This window comes from Ailuropoda melanoleuca, chromosome 1 (genome assembly GCF_002007445.2).
Source record: "Ailuropoda melanoleuca isolate Jingjing chromosome 1, ASM200744v2, whole genome shotgun sequence".
In the NCBI taxonomy this organism is placed as follows: Eukaryota; Metazoa; Chordata; class Mammalia; order Carnivora; family Ursidae; genus Ailuropoda; species Ailuropoda melanoleuca.
Window position 1 is genome coordinate 24,672,631 of NC_048218.1, and position 15,403 is coordinate 24,688,033.

The 15,403-nt window shown below is 38.3% G+C and overlaps 1 protein-coding gene across 3 annotated transcripts in view; it reads right to left on the bottom strand.

The window, feature by feature from the left end:
- Positions 1-15,403, bottom strand: part of CXADR (CXADR Ig-like cell adhesion molecule) — a 64,932-nt gene that overhangs the window by 15,288 nt on the left and 34,241 nt on the right. For 2 of the 3 annotated variants that reach the window (XM_019794357.2, XM_002914446.4), the window contains exons 4-7: positions 14,851-15,006; positions 13,289-13,411; positions 12,621-12,759; positions 11,348-11,531 (exon numbers count right to left, since the gene is read on the bottom strand). In XM_019794357.2, the coding sequence (XP_019649916.1) occupies positions 11,348-11,531; positions 12,621-12,759; positions 13,289-13,411; positions 14,851-15,006 (602 nt within the window). Of the gene's footprint in view, positions 1-7,313; positions 11,532-12,620; positions 12,760-13,288; positions 13,412-14,850; positions 15,007-15,403 lie in introns of those variants that run through there. The other variant, XM_011218711.3, reaches the window with a different exon arrangement.

Sequence of the window (15,403 nt, forward strand, 5' to 3'; positions counted from 1 at the left end):
TAGGCATGCCAATCAAAAGTTTTAACTGGAAAACCATTAAAAATTATGTATCCCTTATATATTTTAAAATGTTTAAAATGTATCAGTACACTTTCAGTCACCAAATTTATGTAGTTAGGAGTTTTTCTTAGAATATGGGTCTATTGCGGAGCCCCTGGATGGCTCAATCGGTTAAGCATCTGCCTTCCATTCAGGTCATGATCCCGGAGTCCTGGGATTGAGGCCCCTCACGCTGGGCTCCCTGCTCAGTAGGGAGCCTGCTTCTCCCTCTCCCTCTGCCTCTCCCCCTTCCCCCCTGCTGGTGCTCTCTCTCTCTCTCAAATAAAATCTTTAAAAAAAAATATGGGCCTATTGCTAGGAGTTATGTTTTCTTTTTCTCATAACCTACATCCATAATATATTGATACTAATTTGAAGTCTAGTTTTTTTGTAGTAGAATGGAAACGTACTTTGAAGCTATGTGCCAGCAGAATCATCTCCTTTGGTAAGTTGTCTTCACCATATCTAGTACAGCTGGTATGTACAATTTACTTAAATTATTTAATCAGCAATGTAACATTAGCATAAATGGGCTTGGTACCAAACTGTGTGCACGCTAGTCATAACCCCCAGCAGGAGCATCACTCCATCTGGGAGAAGAGTGCAGCTGTCAATGCTCAGTGTGCCCTGGGCGCCGTGACTGTGTTTAGGAAGGAACAGAAAACCCTCATTAGGCCAGAGTCTGCTCTTTTCCACTGGCCTTCTGCCTGGTTGGTGTTGCTGGGAGCAGTGACAGATGAGAGGGAGAGCCACACACTCTAACTTCCCTTTTTCTTTCCTTTCATATGGTTCTCATGGGGCCCAGACTGCCAAGAACTGAAGGTTCTTAGAAAAATACTAGACCAAGAGTCAGGTCACCTGGATTTTGTTCCTCACTATGTGGCCTGGGGGAATCGAAATCTTTCTGAATCTTTATTTTTTCATAAAATGATATTGAACTAGATAATGTAGCCTATGGATATTTTGGGTTGTTTTGTTTTTACAAAACTTAAAGCTGCCATGTCAATTTTCTTAACTAAATCACAGATCTTTTGCCCAGATTGCAAAAAGTTTAAATCAAAACTACGTAAACATGCTAACAGCCCTGTTGGCTACTATATAGTGTATCTTTACCCTGTCTTGGGCATAGCACATAGTATCTTTAAGTTGGCAAAGCAGATTATATTCCATGTAATTATTTAATTTTACTTTGTGTTGTTGTTTCTGTGACACATAAAAGTCCCCTCCTTGTTAGATCAAAACACATGAAAAAATGTTCAAAATCATTAGCCATCAGGGAAATTCAAATCAAAACCACCTTGAGATACCACCTTAAACCAGTTAGAATGGCAAAAATTGACAAGGCAGGAAACAACAAATGTTGGAGAGGATCTGGAGAAAGGGGATCCCTCTTATACTGTTGGTGGGAATGCAAGTTGGTATAGCCACTTTGGAAAACATTGTGGAGGTCCCTCAAAAAGTTAAAAATTGAGCTACTCTATGACCCAGCCATTGCACTACTGGGTGTTTACCCCAAAGATACAGACGTAGTAAAGAGAAGGGCCATATGCACCCCAAATGTTCATAGCTGCATTGTCCACAATAGCCAAATCATGGAAGGAGCCGAGATGCCCTTCAACAGATGACTGGATTAAGAAGCTGTGGTCCATATATACAATGGAATATTACTCAGCTATCAGAAAGAACGAATTCTCAACATTTGCTGCAACATGGACGGCACTGGAGGAGATAATGCTAAGTGAAATAAGTCAAGCAGAGAAAGACAATTATCATATGGTTTCACTCATTTATGGAACATAAGAAATAGGAAGATTGGTAGGAGAAGGAAGGGAAGGGGGTAAACAGAAGGGGGAATGAACCATGAGAGACTGTGGACTCTGGGAAACAAACTGAGGGCTTCAGAGGGGAGGGGGTTGGGGGATTGGGATAGACTGGTGATGGGTATTAAGGAGGGCACGTATTGCATGGTTCACTGGGTGTTATACACAAATAATGAATCATGGAACATTGCATCAAAAACTGGGGATGTACTGTATGGTGACTAATATAACAAAATAAAAATTATTAAAAAAAAAAAAGACTAGTGGAGACTGAATATCAGAGGACTGTGATTTTCCAACAGGTTCCAAATCAGTTGTTATCTTCTGTATCAACTCTCCTCTTAGAATTTGCAAGGTCAGGGGCACCTGGGTGGCTCAGTTGGTTAAGGGTCCGACTCTTGATTTCAGCTCAGGTCATGATCTCAGGGTTGTGAGGTTGAGCCCTGCATTGGGCTTCGCTCTCCCTCTACTCTCCCCACCTCCTCATGCACTCTCTCTTCTAAAATGAATAAATACATCTTGAAAAAAAAAACTGCAAGGTCATTCTACTGTTCCCTAGAAATGTTCTCGCTGTTGACATTTCTGGGACTATGTGAGAGGGAAAATGTCCTACTTAGCAACATTAAAAGAGCACAGCGCCAGTAGCCAACATTCAACTTGGAATAGTGTGTGACAGCTGACCTAACACGTGGCCTAGGCAGCTCTTCTTTCCAAGTGCAAGATAACTCATTTTCTTCATTAATGTGGTTTGTGCTGATTCTATGAAATTGCTATGAGCCCAAACACCAGCTACTTGAAGAAACTACAGATAAACTGAGGAAAAAACACACTGTGATGGGGTATGTGTGGCAATAATTTGATGTGAACACAGCCAGAGCTGCTGCAATTATCATCATTGATAGAGATTACTGAGAATCTATATGTTGATCATTTGGATGTAAAGATGTTCCACCTTTGAAAGGCCTGCCATCTGCTTAAGGAGAGGAGAAAAATGTGGAAGGACAAGTGACCCTCAGCTTCTTCTGATGGTGCAATTTTAAGAAGGGAAACGTAGGGTTGAACCAGTAAGATGGTTTTCCTAGGAAGGGTTAGGATTACATGATCAGAAAAGAGTAAGACCGGGGCGCCTGGGTAGTGCAGTCGTTAGGCGTCTGCCTTCGGCTCAGGGAGTGATCCCGGCGTTCCGGAATCGAGTCCCACATCGGGCTCCTCTGCTGGGAGCCTGCTTCTTCCTCTCCCACTCCCCCTGCTTGTGTTCCCTCTCTCACTGGCTGTCTATCTCTGTCAAATAAATAAATAAAATCTTTAAAAAAAATTTCGTATAAAACTTTATTTAAAAAACAAAACATGTATATGCAAGTGTAAGCACAGAAGAAGTGTGGCAGTGTAAGGCCACTTGTGAGAGTCTAAAATCAGGCTAGAGTTTGAATTTTTAAGTTAGAGGTTGTCCAGAAAAACTTTTGAGCAAAACAATGAGCCTAAATACTTTAAGAAAATTAACCTGGAAATGAAGAGTTTTAATCAACTCTTGTGTAGATCATAGGTGACTGCAGAGCAATGGCCATCTATCTGCTTCCACAATCAGGTGTTTTTTGGTTTTTGGTTTTTTCCCCTAAAGTGGGCCGTATCACCTCTTCATGTCTTCCTGAGGTTAAAAACTATTTCCCCAGAGAAAGTTTCATCTTGTCAGCAAGATTCCTAAGAAAAGACAAATCCGTAAGCACATCAACTACTTTTTCACGTGACGAACAGATATGAGGTTAACAGCACATATGGTCACTCGTATTTGAAATAAAGATAGCACACTTCTGGGGGAGGTGATGGGGGACACGGACAACCATTAAATAACTCTGTTGACATCGTTATTTAGGTGCTGATATTTTTATTATAAGAGTTAGGCAAAGAAACGCTGGGTATGTGCTCCATGCCAACTTTCACTGTTTTATTAGTTCTTCATAATTTCCAATCATCATTACTGATGTGGGTTGAATTGTGTGCCCCCAAAACTAGGCTGGAATCCTAATCTTCAGTACCCCAGAATATAACTTTATTTGGAAATAGAACCTTGTAGTTAAAATCAGGTCATTGGGGTGGGCCCTAATCCAGTGGGATTGGTGTCCTTATAAAAAAGCAAAGTTAGGACAGAGAAAGAGATGCCCATAGAGGAAAGGGGACACAAAGAGACACAAAGAGAAGACAGCCACCTACAAACCAAGGAGAGTGGCCTGGGCAGATTCTCCCCTGACAGCAATCTGAAGGGGCCAATTTTGCCAACACCTAAATCTCAGACATCTAGCCTCCAGGACACGAGACAATAAATTTGTTTAAGCCACCCAGTTTGTGGTACTTTGTTATGGCAGCCCTAGCAAACTAACACAATTATACATAGAAATTAATGATAAATGACTAGTCATTTCAGAAGACTATTTTAAAAGACTTGAAAACAGTTGACGTTCTTTGGGGGGGGGGATTAAAATCTTCTAAGAAATAGTATTTTAGTTAACTAAGTAGATCTCCTTAAATTCTGATACCAAGAAATATTAGTATACCACAAGTAGGCAATGATATTTAAGCATGTAAGTTTTTTGGCCTCTCTAAAGGCGTACTCAGGTATTTCTGGGAGTTTGTGAAGCCCGAGACAAAAATATACCACCATTAACAACTTAGCATGGAGGGGCGCCTGGGTGGCACAGCGGTTAAGCGTCTGCCTTCGGCTCAGGGCGTGATCCCGGCGTTATGGGATCGAGCCCCACATCAGGCTCCTCTGCTATGAGCCTGCTTCTTCCTCTCCCACTCCCCCTGCTTGTGTTCCCTCTCTCGCTGGCTGTCTCTATCTCTGTCGAATAAATAAATAAAATCTTTAAAAAAAAAAAAAAACTTAGCATGGAAACCAGTCATCTGCAAAGAGTTCCCTGAACAATTCAGAGGTTCCCATAGGTAATTATCAAAACAACTCTGGAGAGAAAACAGTCACTAACTTCACTCTAGACTACTCAACATCTCTCAGGAGGATTTTACAAGTTTACTTCTAAAATGCTTCTCTGCTTCCCCATGTTTTTATAATTAGGTTTGTTTTTGTGTTTACTCCTATTCAATCAGGTCACCTCCTTCTGTATTTGTGCAAGCTAACTTTTTAAAAAAGATTTTATTTCTTAGAGAGAGAGAGAGTGGGAGGGGCAGAGGGGGAAGGAGAAAGAATCTGAAGCAGCCTTTGCACTGAACGCAGAGCCGGACACAGGGCTCAATCCCACAACGGCTGTGAGATCATGACCTGAGCCGAAACTGAGAGTCTGACACTTAACCGACTGAGCCACCCAGGTGCCCCTGTGCAAGTTAACTTTTTAAGCCAGGTGCACTTTCCTCTCCCCACACATACTCACTCACCCTTTCTCTCCAGACACGGTCTTTTTGGAAGCGACCAGGGCAGCTGTCTTGCAGAACATATGACACATACCAAATTGATGCAAACTTGCCCCAACTGCTCAGTTTCCTTTCTAAAAATGCACTCAGCATTTACTGAGCAATAATGCAAGTCGGAGTTAGGTACTGAGGATAGAGGTGAGTAAATCCACTTCAAACTTGTAAAAGAGCATATTAAGCAGAGCATATTAACAATTGGAACGCAAAGGATTTGGGCCCTAAAGACCTATACTGACAATACTGAGAGCCCAGATGCACCCCTAATTTAAAGTGAGGGGCAGGGGTGCAAATCAGGAAAAATGACTCAACTTACACTTGCAGGGCAGGTAAGCAAGGCGGGGCTGTTCTCTGGCTTAAGAAATTGCACTCACAAAGGTATGAAACCGTGGCCCTTAGCTATTGAGCATGGCCACTGCACAGAGGTGCACCTGGAGGTATGGAGAAAATAAACTGTAGAGACACGATCTTTTTTATCAGGTTAAGATGATCTGGTTTTTAATATGATCATATTTACATTTTAAGAAAACCAATCCACTACAACTTAGTGGATTAGGGGACAAGGACACAAGGAAGATAGTCAAGATCATGATGGGTTGTTGGAGACTGGCACTGGTTTTTACTTCTAATTTCCTGCATCTTCTCCCACTCTCCTCATTCTCCATTAGTTAGAATTTTCACAGCTCAGTAGTGAGACGAGAAGCTAACCAATGGATCAAGGACCTTATCCTGAAATTTATGTCTTGGTTCTTCATTAACTCATGAATTTTTTTTTTCCTGCAACAACTTTTTCTATAAATAGTTATTAAATTTAGAAAAATCACTAAAGTAACAAAACACCACATCACATTTGATTTAGATTTCAGAAAATACCAGCACAAAAAACTGAGCCGGGTTCCTTGGATTGGCTTCATGATCTTTTCACTATTGCCTTTATTACATTAGAAATTACATCTGATTATGCCTTAGGCTTAAAGCTAGGCCATTTTTATTTAAAAATAGATTACTTTATATTCAATTTTATCAGTTTTGCCGTTTGGTATTTAGTTAACTAGAAATATGATCTGGCCTTTAGAGCTACAAGGTTAAAATATGGTCTAAATTAAAGGCATTAAATTACACTCAGTAGTTTCTACTCAGCATATTTTATGTAATCTTGATTCTCTGAAAATCTGTGTATCACTGTCAGCATCCCAGCTCTCAGGAACAAATGCACCGAATTTTCATTATCATATCAATTCTCTCTTTAGAACCATCCAGCACCCCCCATGATGGAGTATTTTTATCCCCATTTTAAACAGCAGGAAAGTGAAGCTAAGGAAAGCATTTAGTAATAAGCAGAATTTAGACATGTCTGATTACAAAGCCTATCCTCTTAATCTCTGAGTAGAAAATTTCACCTTCGTATAAACCAGTGGTTCTCAACTGCCGTAATCTTGCCCTCCATCCTGGTGGACATGTGGCAATGTCTGGAGACATTTTTGACTGTCGCATCTTGGGGAGGAAGAAAGAAGGCAGGGATGCTCCTCGACACTCTGGAGTGCACAAGACAGTCCCTCACAACAAAGGATTACCCAGCCCAAATGCTCTAGAAGTACTGAGACTGAAAAACTATGACAACAAAACAGTCCTTAAAACGTCTTCTTACAAAATTCTGACTACCTCATGGTTTTCTTTTCTGAAATCATTGTTTAGAATCAACGAAAACAGCTTTAAACCATAACTAGATGTTTATGTATTCAATGCTACTCTTTAAGAACTCAAACTTGGGTTTATGCTATAAATTGTGAACTGATCACAAAGCTTTGTGGAGGCTTCAACCCCAAATATTATGTTATTTGGTGTCATATAAATGCACAGGAGTGGGGAAATATAAGTATGTCAGACATGTTTTCATTGATGTGTGACAGTTTGATCTTTATTCTGTTTAACAAAGGATGCAAGGAGGGGAGGAAAAAAGGAAACCCTGAGGAACAGCATATTGAAGTTTTTATAAAGTAGACATTTTTAAAAAGGCACAATGAAGCCACACCATGAGGCAGAAAACTGCTTTCTTGATTTTATTTCAAAAGTACACAAGGTCACAAAACTAGAGCAAGTTTTTGGTTTTTTTTAAACAAATTTTGTTCTTACAAATTTCAAAATCTGCACCATTGGATATGCAAGCCAGAAACTTTAAATACAAAATCATTTTTGAAACTGACACTTATCAATTCTCTACTTGCATAAGTGAAGTGTCAAAATATTTTTTCTCAGTAGTACAAGTGTATTTATCACAAAAGTTCACAGTTAGGAATGAGAAAAAGTGAATAAACTGTGGTTCTCTTAACACTTATGTCATTAAGTTAGCAGAAAACACAGAGTTCTTCCTAGACTGGAGATTTTAGTATTCACGACAAATCCAACCCATAGTCACCATACTTTTAAAATTAGGGTGTTTTTTAAAAACTCAATTTTAAATAACAGTAAGAGATTAGATGAAGAAATTACTTGCTGATGTTACCATCTATAAGGTAAACAGAACCACAATTCACAAGTTTATTTATTATTTTTCCTTACTTCTGTAACATTGTAGAATTTGTGCTCAGTTATGGACCCTTTTTAGTGTCAAAATAGGCAAACGAGTAAAAACTCCAACTGCAGAATGTGTTGCCTCTATTGCAAGACTATCTAAAGGCATTTGAAATATTAAAACTTGCCCAGAACATTTATACTACCAAACACAAGAATATTATAAAGATATATGTACATATATATAATGTCACAAGCCACTAAAAAGTTAAAGTTGTGCCAACATTTTCTACAAACTACTCCTTAACGTGACACATCAAAGCATTAACCACATAAAATGTTTGTTTTTTTCTGTTCACACTGGAATAAGGCATCTGACAGCCCTAAACACTGTGGAGATGAAGAGATTAGGAAAAAACCTTAAACATTCATATAACTTCAAATTTACATGCCGCATACACACAAAAAGACAGAATAGTTATTTTAAGAAGCCATACATTATAGAACTTGATAATCCAACTTCATGCAATGAGTTCTTTCTATATTTAATCAAAATGTTTACTCCCCTTCACTTGCTCCAAACTTCCAGAACTCAATCTTAAAAATTACCATTTTAACAAAATCAGGTATTTCCATAATCAGGTATATCCATAATCTAATTGCATTTCTTCAATGAACCCCTCCCAAGACATACTCAGGCTGTGTTTCCATTGTAACTACTCCACAACAGATAGCCCAAATTTAAAGAAAGTTATTTGCCTGAATAACTGGTCAGTGTAACTGATAAGAAATACTGGGGCTTCTCGAAGAGGGGAATACTGGTAAGACTGCCAATAAAAAAAAGAACGCCAGTAAAGTACATATTCCAAACACAGAACTCATACTCTCCAGTATCATTTCTTTTCAAATGATCCTGCGTAACTCAAAAAGATGGTATCAAGTCTCTTAGGTGTCAAGTAGAATCAAAGGGATTCTCCTCAAAGATGCAGTGTCGTTCTGGAGCAGCTTTCTCATGGTAATGCTTGAATAACCAGATTTGGTTGAATTGCTTGATGATTGCTAAGTTATTCTAGAACAAATTTTCTAGTTCAACTGAATTATCACAGAGAATTATTTGGGAAGTTATCAGTACCTGACTGATGTGACTTTTGGATCAGCTGAAATTTACAATGAGAACAGCTGGAGAAGTCAGTCTAAAACTGAACTCTGTCCTCACACAAGCGATGTTTTTACAAGCTCTGTTCTCAGGCTGTAAGCGGTATGGACCTGGAAGCACTTCCGGGAGAGTGATTACTGAGAGCTCAATCCTGGACTAGAGAGGTGGGCATGTCCACCTCCTACAGCAGCTCCTACTTTGACTGGACGACATAATCTTCACTGTACGAAAACGGGCTGGGAAGGACCTGATGCTTTTATTATTCAAGTTTGTGATCTTTTATTCTTACACTATCTTATAAATTTTATCATATAAAACAGGCCAAACATCTGGCATTCAAAAATAGCTACTGTTATAAAATCATAAACACAGAGTGCTGGGGATGTTGAAATTTTAAAATCTTTATGAATGACAATCTTTAAGCTGCATCCAAAAAGAACAGGGAAGAGGAGGCAAGAGTCTAAAAGTATGAAAAGAGAAAGGTGTCACAGTGATGTGTTTTTAGGAATAGTACCTTCACCTCTAAGCACCTTTCAGGTGATAGCTAGCTCATAGGCACCAGAAATTCATAATAAAAATTAAAATTACCCAAAGGCACAGATGAAAATGTTAACACAAGTATAAAAGCAATATTATATAAGGTTAAAAACCTACTAAAAAATGCTTCCAAATATATAAAACTATACACTAATCCATTACACAGACATTCAGCTTAAGTTCAGCATTAAAAAGTATACACAATACTCTGCCTAATCTCAAATTCATACGAACATTAATTTATAATGTAGCATTTACCACCACAGCACCCAAAGAGATCAACAGAAACCAACTCCCTACCAAAATCTAGGGAAAAGGTTTTATAGCTAGTGAAATAATTTATTGCAAACCTTATTTACTATAAAGAAACTGTTGGCTCATTTACTATATCCACACTCCCTCACAATCTTAAGGGAAATACAATAAACTCACTTTCTTCTACTACAACAGTATTTAACACATTTGGCAGTTAGGAGTATATCTTTTACTCCTTTTCATTTCTTTTTTTTTTTTTTTTAAAGAATAAATCACTTTCACAAAACTAAGACTCACTCTTTTCAAAGCTCATCTTGATTTTCTGCAACTATACAAAGACGTGTTGGCCATACAATAGCAGCTGTACATCCTCCCAAGTCTGAAATACAGAATCGATGGAGGACACCTACTAACCTAAAACATATTTCATCATTCTGAGTCTATGAAGAAAATATCCTCCAGGAATTGCATTCAAATGGGTAAATTTAGGATTACATGTTTCTAGAACATATACTAAGCAACACCAACACAACCCCACCCCCAAAACACTGAACCAACCAGGGAAAAATGTTTTTAAAATTGGAACCAGTAATTGGGGGATTTCAAACTATAACTGTCAAATAATAAATGAGTCATAATTTTTCATATTAGAAAAATATCACTTCAAGGGCTAGTATTTCGTTGGGAACTGCAAAATATTCCATCCTTGTTCTGACTGGTCATTGTTCTGAAGACGGCCATAGGCCTCAAGGCATCAGATCACTAATCAACAAAACCCATATTCACTACTGCACCACTAACTACTATCACTGCTGTGTGTAGCTGGCAGCAAATTTTCTAAATGAATCAGAGATATGCTCCTTTATTTTAGCATATAAAAGAGCTTACTATGTCCCTGTTGCCTATAGCAGTCTATCAATTAAATAGTTAGAAATCATTTCATAGACAAGGTTTATGAATGATTCAGAAGTAAAACTAGTAATTTCTAGAACACCCTAGTGTTTTCTATGTTATTAGAGATATCTCAAACTCATATTTAAATAAGCTTCCAAAGAAGCTATAAAAAGAACAGACATAGATGTGTCATAAGTATTTTTGCTATGAATGTTTCTTTACCAATTTAGAGGGGACACCGGATCATAAATTTATTGAGAAAGGCAACCTAAAAATAATGGTAGAAAATAGGGAGTACCACTTTCACATGATTCAAGTATCAACTTAGGGTGCATGTAAGTTCACCAATTTCTTCACCAGGATTTCATATTCAAAGTGCTATATCTTAAGTATTGATATTTAGAAAGCAAATCAATCTCTTAAAGGAAATCTTTTTTCAGTTGGTGAATCTGTCTTTAGTAACTCCAATGCCTTCACTATTTCAGTAACCAAACAAAACTTTTTAAGTATAATTTTCAGTTTCTGGTTAACTTCTTGATATATTTTGAGGCTGGTAGCAGAATTTAGAACAGAACAGTCTTCCTATTTGAAGAGGAGAAAAGAAACATGGAAAAGCACAGATGAAAGTACGGAGCTTCTATACTATAGACCCGTCCTTGCTCTGTGCTGGAATCATCACAGGCACCGCTCCCATCCTACTTAGATTAGGGGCAGCTACCTTAGCAGGTGGGAGAGTCGGACTCTGCGGAGTACGTTCAAAGTCTTCACTTGGCACTTGGTTATACTGAGTCTTGGAATATCCTTCCATGTTGGAAGGAGACATGGAGCCCAGGGATGAGTGATTGCTGCCGATGTAGCTTCTGGCAGTGGACGTACGGCTCTTTGGAGGAGGCACATCTTCCCTAGAAAACAAAGATCCCAACACAAGTTCAAAGAACAAGTTTCTAAAAACCTACAATTATGCAAGCTATGAAAAATGGATATGGGTGAGGAAGGATCCTCTAAGGATCATATATATGAAAGTGTCACACACGCAAAAGCGATCACAAAGGGTACAATGTCATGAGCTGTGTCTTCATCCCAAATCTATCATTTACAGAGTATATACCTTCATACATAATAAAATGTATAATTTTTACAAAAAATTGATTCTATAATGTTGTCTTATAAAGAACAAACTTCTTCATAATCTACTATCACCGATCAAGATAATCTGTAGTTATAGTCAGCCAACACATTATGGTTTATAAGGCACTAACACCTATAGAAATATTTCTGCCAAAAAAAAAAAAAAAGAAAGAAAGAAAGAAAAACTTTTTTGTTATGAAAATTACTTCTCTAAGACCTTAGCTGAAAGCTTAGCAGATTTAAATTTGCAAAAGCTAAGAATTTAGGCATAAAAATTTTCAAACCAAGCACTAAAAAAGAATACGCACCTGAGTTACCTCTGGTGCCGCTTAAAAAGTCAAGTGCCCAGACCCCAAGCCAGACCTACCAAATGTCAATTTATTTCCTGGATGTTATTTAAGTCATATGTTATTTTTAAAACTCCTATAATGCAATGCACACTTCTAGTTAAGATCTACTAGTTTAGAATATTAAAAAATAAAATCACATTACCAATAGTTCTATGAACTACCGATGTCACTTGATACTATCAGGGCTTTCTAAACCTCAACATCAGCTCCTTTTTTTTGAAAACTTCATGCCTGCACTTTATTGGGAGAAGGTAGATAGTCTTAAGACAAGCATTTTGTAGTAGCTCTTAAAATAGGATTCAAAATTAGGGCTGGAGGCAGGGCACAATGGAGGTTGGCTGATTCCGTACAGTTGAAATTGAAAAGTAAAAGCTTTCAAATGTATTGAGGAGAAGAGCTACAGCTTTTATCCAGTTCTAATAGGGTAAATGCTTCACATGATTAAGAGAACTCATGTTTTAGAGACATAATACAACTAGTTTATTTCAGTCAACTCTTGTGTCACTTAATTACCTGATATCATGATGAACTTCCTTTTCATATTTTTCTTCTCTGCGCTTTTTACGACAGCAAAAGACGATAAGACCAATGAGCACTAAAGCAAGCAAAATTCCTACGATAGCTCCTGCAATTGTTCCAGCTCTATTTGAAGCTAGAATAAGATGTTAATAAGAAAATAATTAATAGTAAAAAAAAAAAATCTGTACCTAGTCATATTGAAGGTTAAGGATACACACTGATGGATGATTTCACTGCATATATTAACTTTAAGACAAATTAGTTTTTGGTCCAGTGGGAAAATCCACTGAAAGAACTTTCTTCTGAACTGTATAATCCATTTCAAGCATCAAAATCATGAAATCAGACTAAAAGATTTTAATATTCACAGCTATCTATCTTGGTTGGCATGTAAGAATGTTCTAAATAGCTCATACTTGTTATAATGGCTAAATATGATACAAGAGTCGATTTGACAACTCTTACCTTCTTAATGTTTTTACAATGATGAAGGCTGTATTAATATTTTTTTCCCTTTCCATGACTCAGAATAGCTAATAACCAAGTCACAGAGTGCTTTGCCAAAGTTAGCATCCCCTTGCCCTCAAAAACACTTGCTGAATGAACCCAAGGAAGCTGTATAAAGACAACGTTATCACAACAGACAGAAAGAAGGTACTTACGTGGGACAACATTCAGGTGTAGCTGGCACTGATCAGAGCCTACTCTGTTTGTGACGGTACAGCTGTAGGTTCCAGAGTACTCAGTAGAGGCATTTTTTACAGATATAACAGGTGAATTCATTTCTATGGGGAAAAAAGGGGGAGTATGTGGCAAAACCCATCTTTACAATACTGTATTGCTAAGATTTTAGTAAAGGCAAACCCCATTAAGCTTGACAATCCAGGTAAAAGTGAGACAAACTGAAGCTGGATACAGAACAAATTTCCACGGAGACATACGCTTGTCTCCAGAATAGAAACACAGTTGACTCTTAAATAATGGCAGGGGGCGGGCAGGTGTGTAAGGATTATGATCCCCTGCACAGTTAAAGATCAGGGTATAAATTTTGACTCCCCTGAAATGTAACTGTAATTTTTAAAAAGATTTTATTATTTATTTTGAGAGAGAAAGTGTGCGCACGTGGCCGGGGTGGGGGGGAGGGGCAGTGGGAGAGGGGGAAAGAGAATCTCGAGCTGACTCTCCACTGAGCCTGGAGCCTGAAGTGCCATTTCACCACCTTGAGATCACCACCTGAGCTGAAATCAAGAGTCTGACGCTCAATGACTGAGCCACCCAGGTGCCCCCGAAGTGTAACTTTAATTAGCCTACTCTTAACTGGAAACCTTACAATAACATAACAGCCGATTAACACGTTTTGTATGTTGTATGTATTATGTACTATATTCTTACAGTGAGCAAGCTAGAAAGAAAATGTTACTAAGAAAATCATAAGGAAAATACATTTACAGTACCCTGTAAAAAATCCATGTATAAATGGACCTACATAGTTCAAACCTGTGTTGTTCAAGGACCAATGTAATTGTCCTCCAGTTCACTTGTATCACAACCGACAGCGTCCACAACTGCCCGAGCCAGGTACAGTCTCGGCTGAGGCAGAGCCACGGTGATTATACAAAAGAGTGGGGCACCTGACTGACTCAATTGGTAGAACATGCAACTCTTGATCTCAGGGTGCTGAGGAGTCTGAGCCCCACACTGGGCATCGAGATTACTTGAAAAAACAAAAAAATTCCATCCCACAAAGGCTCTTTGGTGCAGCAGGAAGATTTCAAAACCTATTTTATCCCCTCAGATGGAAGAAACATAAAGTCAGAAAGGGTTATGTAGTTTGGCCTCTTAGTTTGAGAAAAGAAAGAGGTGGAGAAAAATCCTACTTCAACATGAATCTAGGCAAAACATTCAAGACCCTACTTTTATTATAACTAAGCCATTATCTACATTATGATCATGAATATTTCCCACCAGTATTACTATCAATTAAAAAATATACAACAAAGAAACTATTATACCTTAAGCAGTGAGATTATAAAAATATTTTCATTAACACAACAGGACACTAAGTTGTTATTGTAAAACATTGACTAATTCTCATGGAATCTTGTTTGTACAGAAAAGAGAAGGTATCTGGGAATTTCAAAATATATATACATACACCCCACCCCACTACTAGATCTAAGTCCAAACCAACGGCATATAGTACAAACTGTAATATCACCAGTACCTGATAACCATGAGGTGGGCAGTTTCTGTGAGTTGGACAATTTCTGCCATTCATAATTTAATGGAAGTGAACCTTCTTTAGGTTCACATTTTAGTTTAAAGTCATTTCCAATTTCTTCTGATCCATCAACGTAACATCTTATACCTGAAGGCTTAACTGAGAAAAGAATAAGTTGTAACTTTATGCAAGAGAACAGAATTTATGTTTGCAAGGATTAAACACACAGTACGTTGCGTAACCACTGACTCATTATCATGTGGTCCCAAGTGCAGAGGTGACAAGACTGAAAGACTATAGTAAGTTATCAGCACCAGTTTACTCAGTTTTATGCAACACAAAGCAGGGCATGAATGAGCTTGGGCATCTGGGGGGGGGGCGCTCTGTGCTCCTTCATTCCAAGGGACACAACTGAAAAAAGAAAGGATGGTGCAGGTGGGGCCCCCTTCAGACTCCAGGAAGTTTCCACCTCCCTCCAATCCTTACCTATTCTTCTACTCAGTGCTTGACATGGAGGTAGTGCTCTGGGAGTCTGTGCCGCGTCCTATCCCTCTGA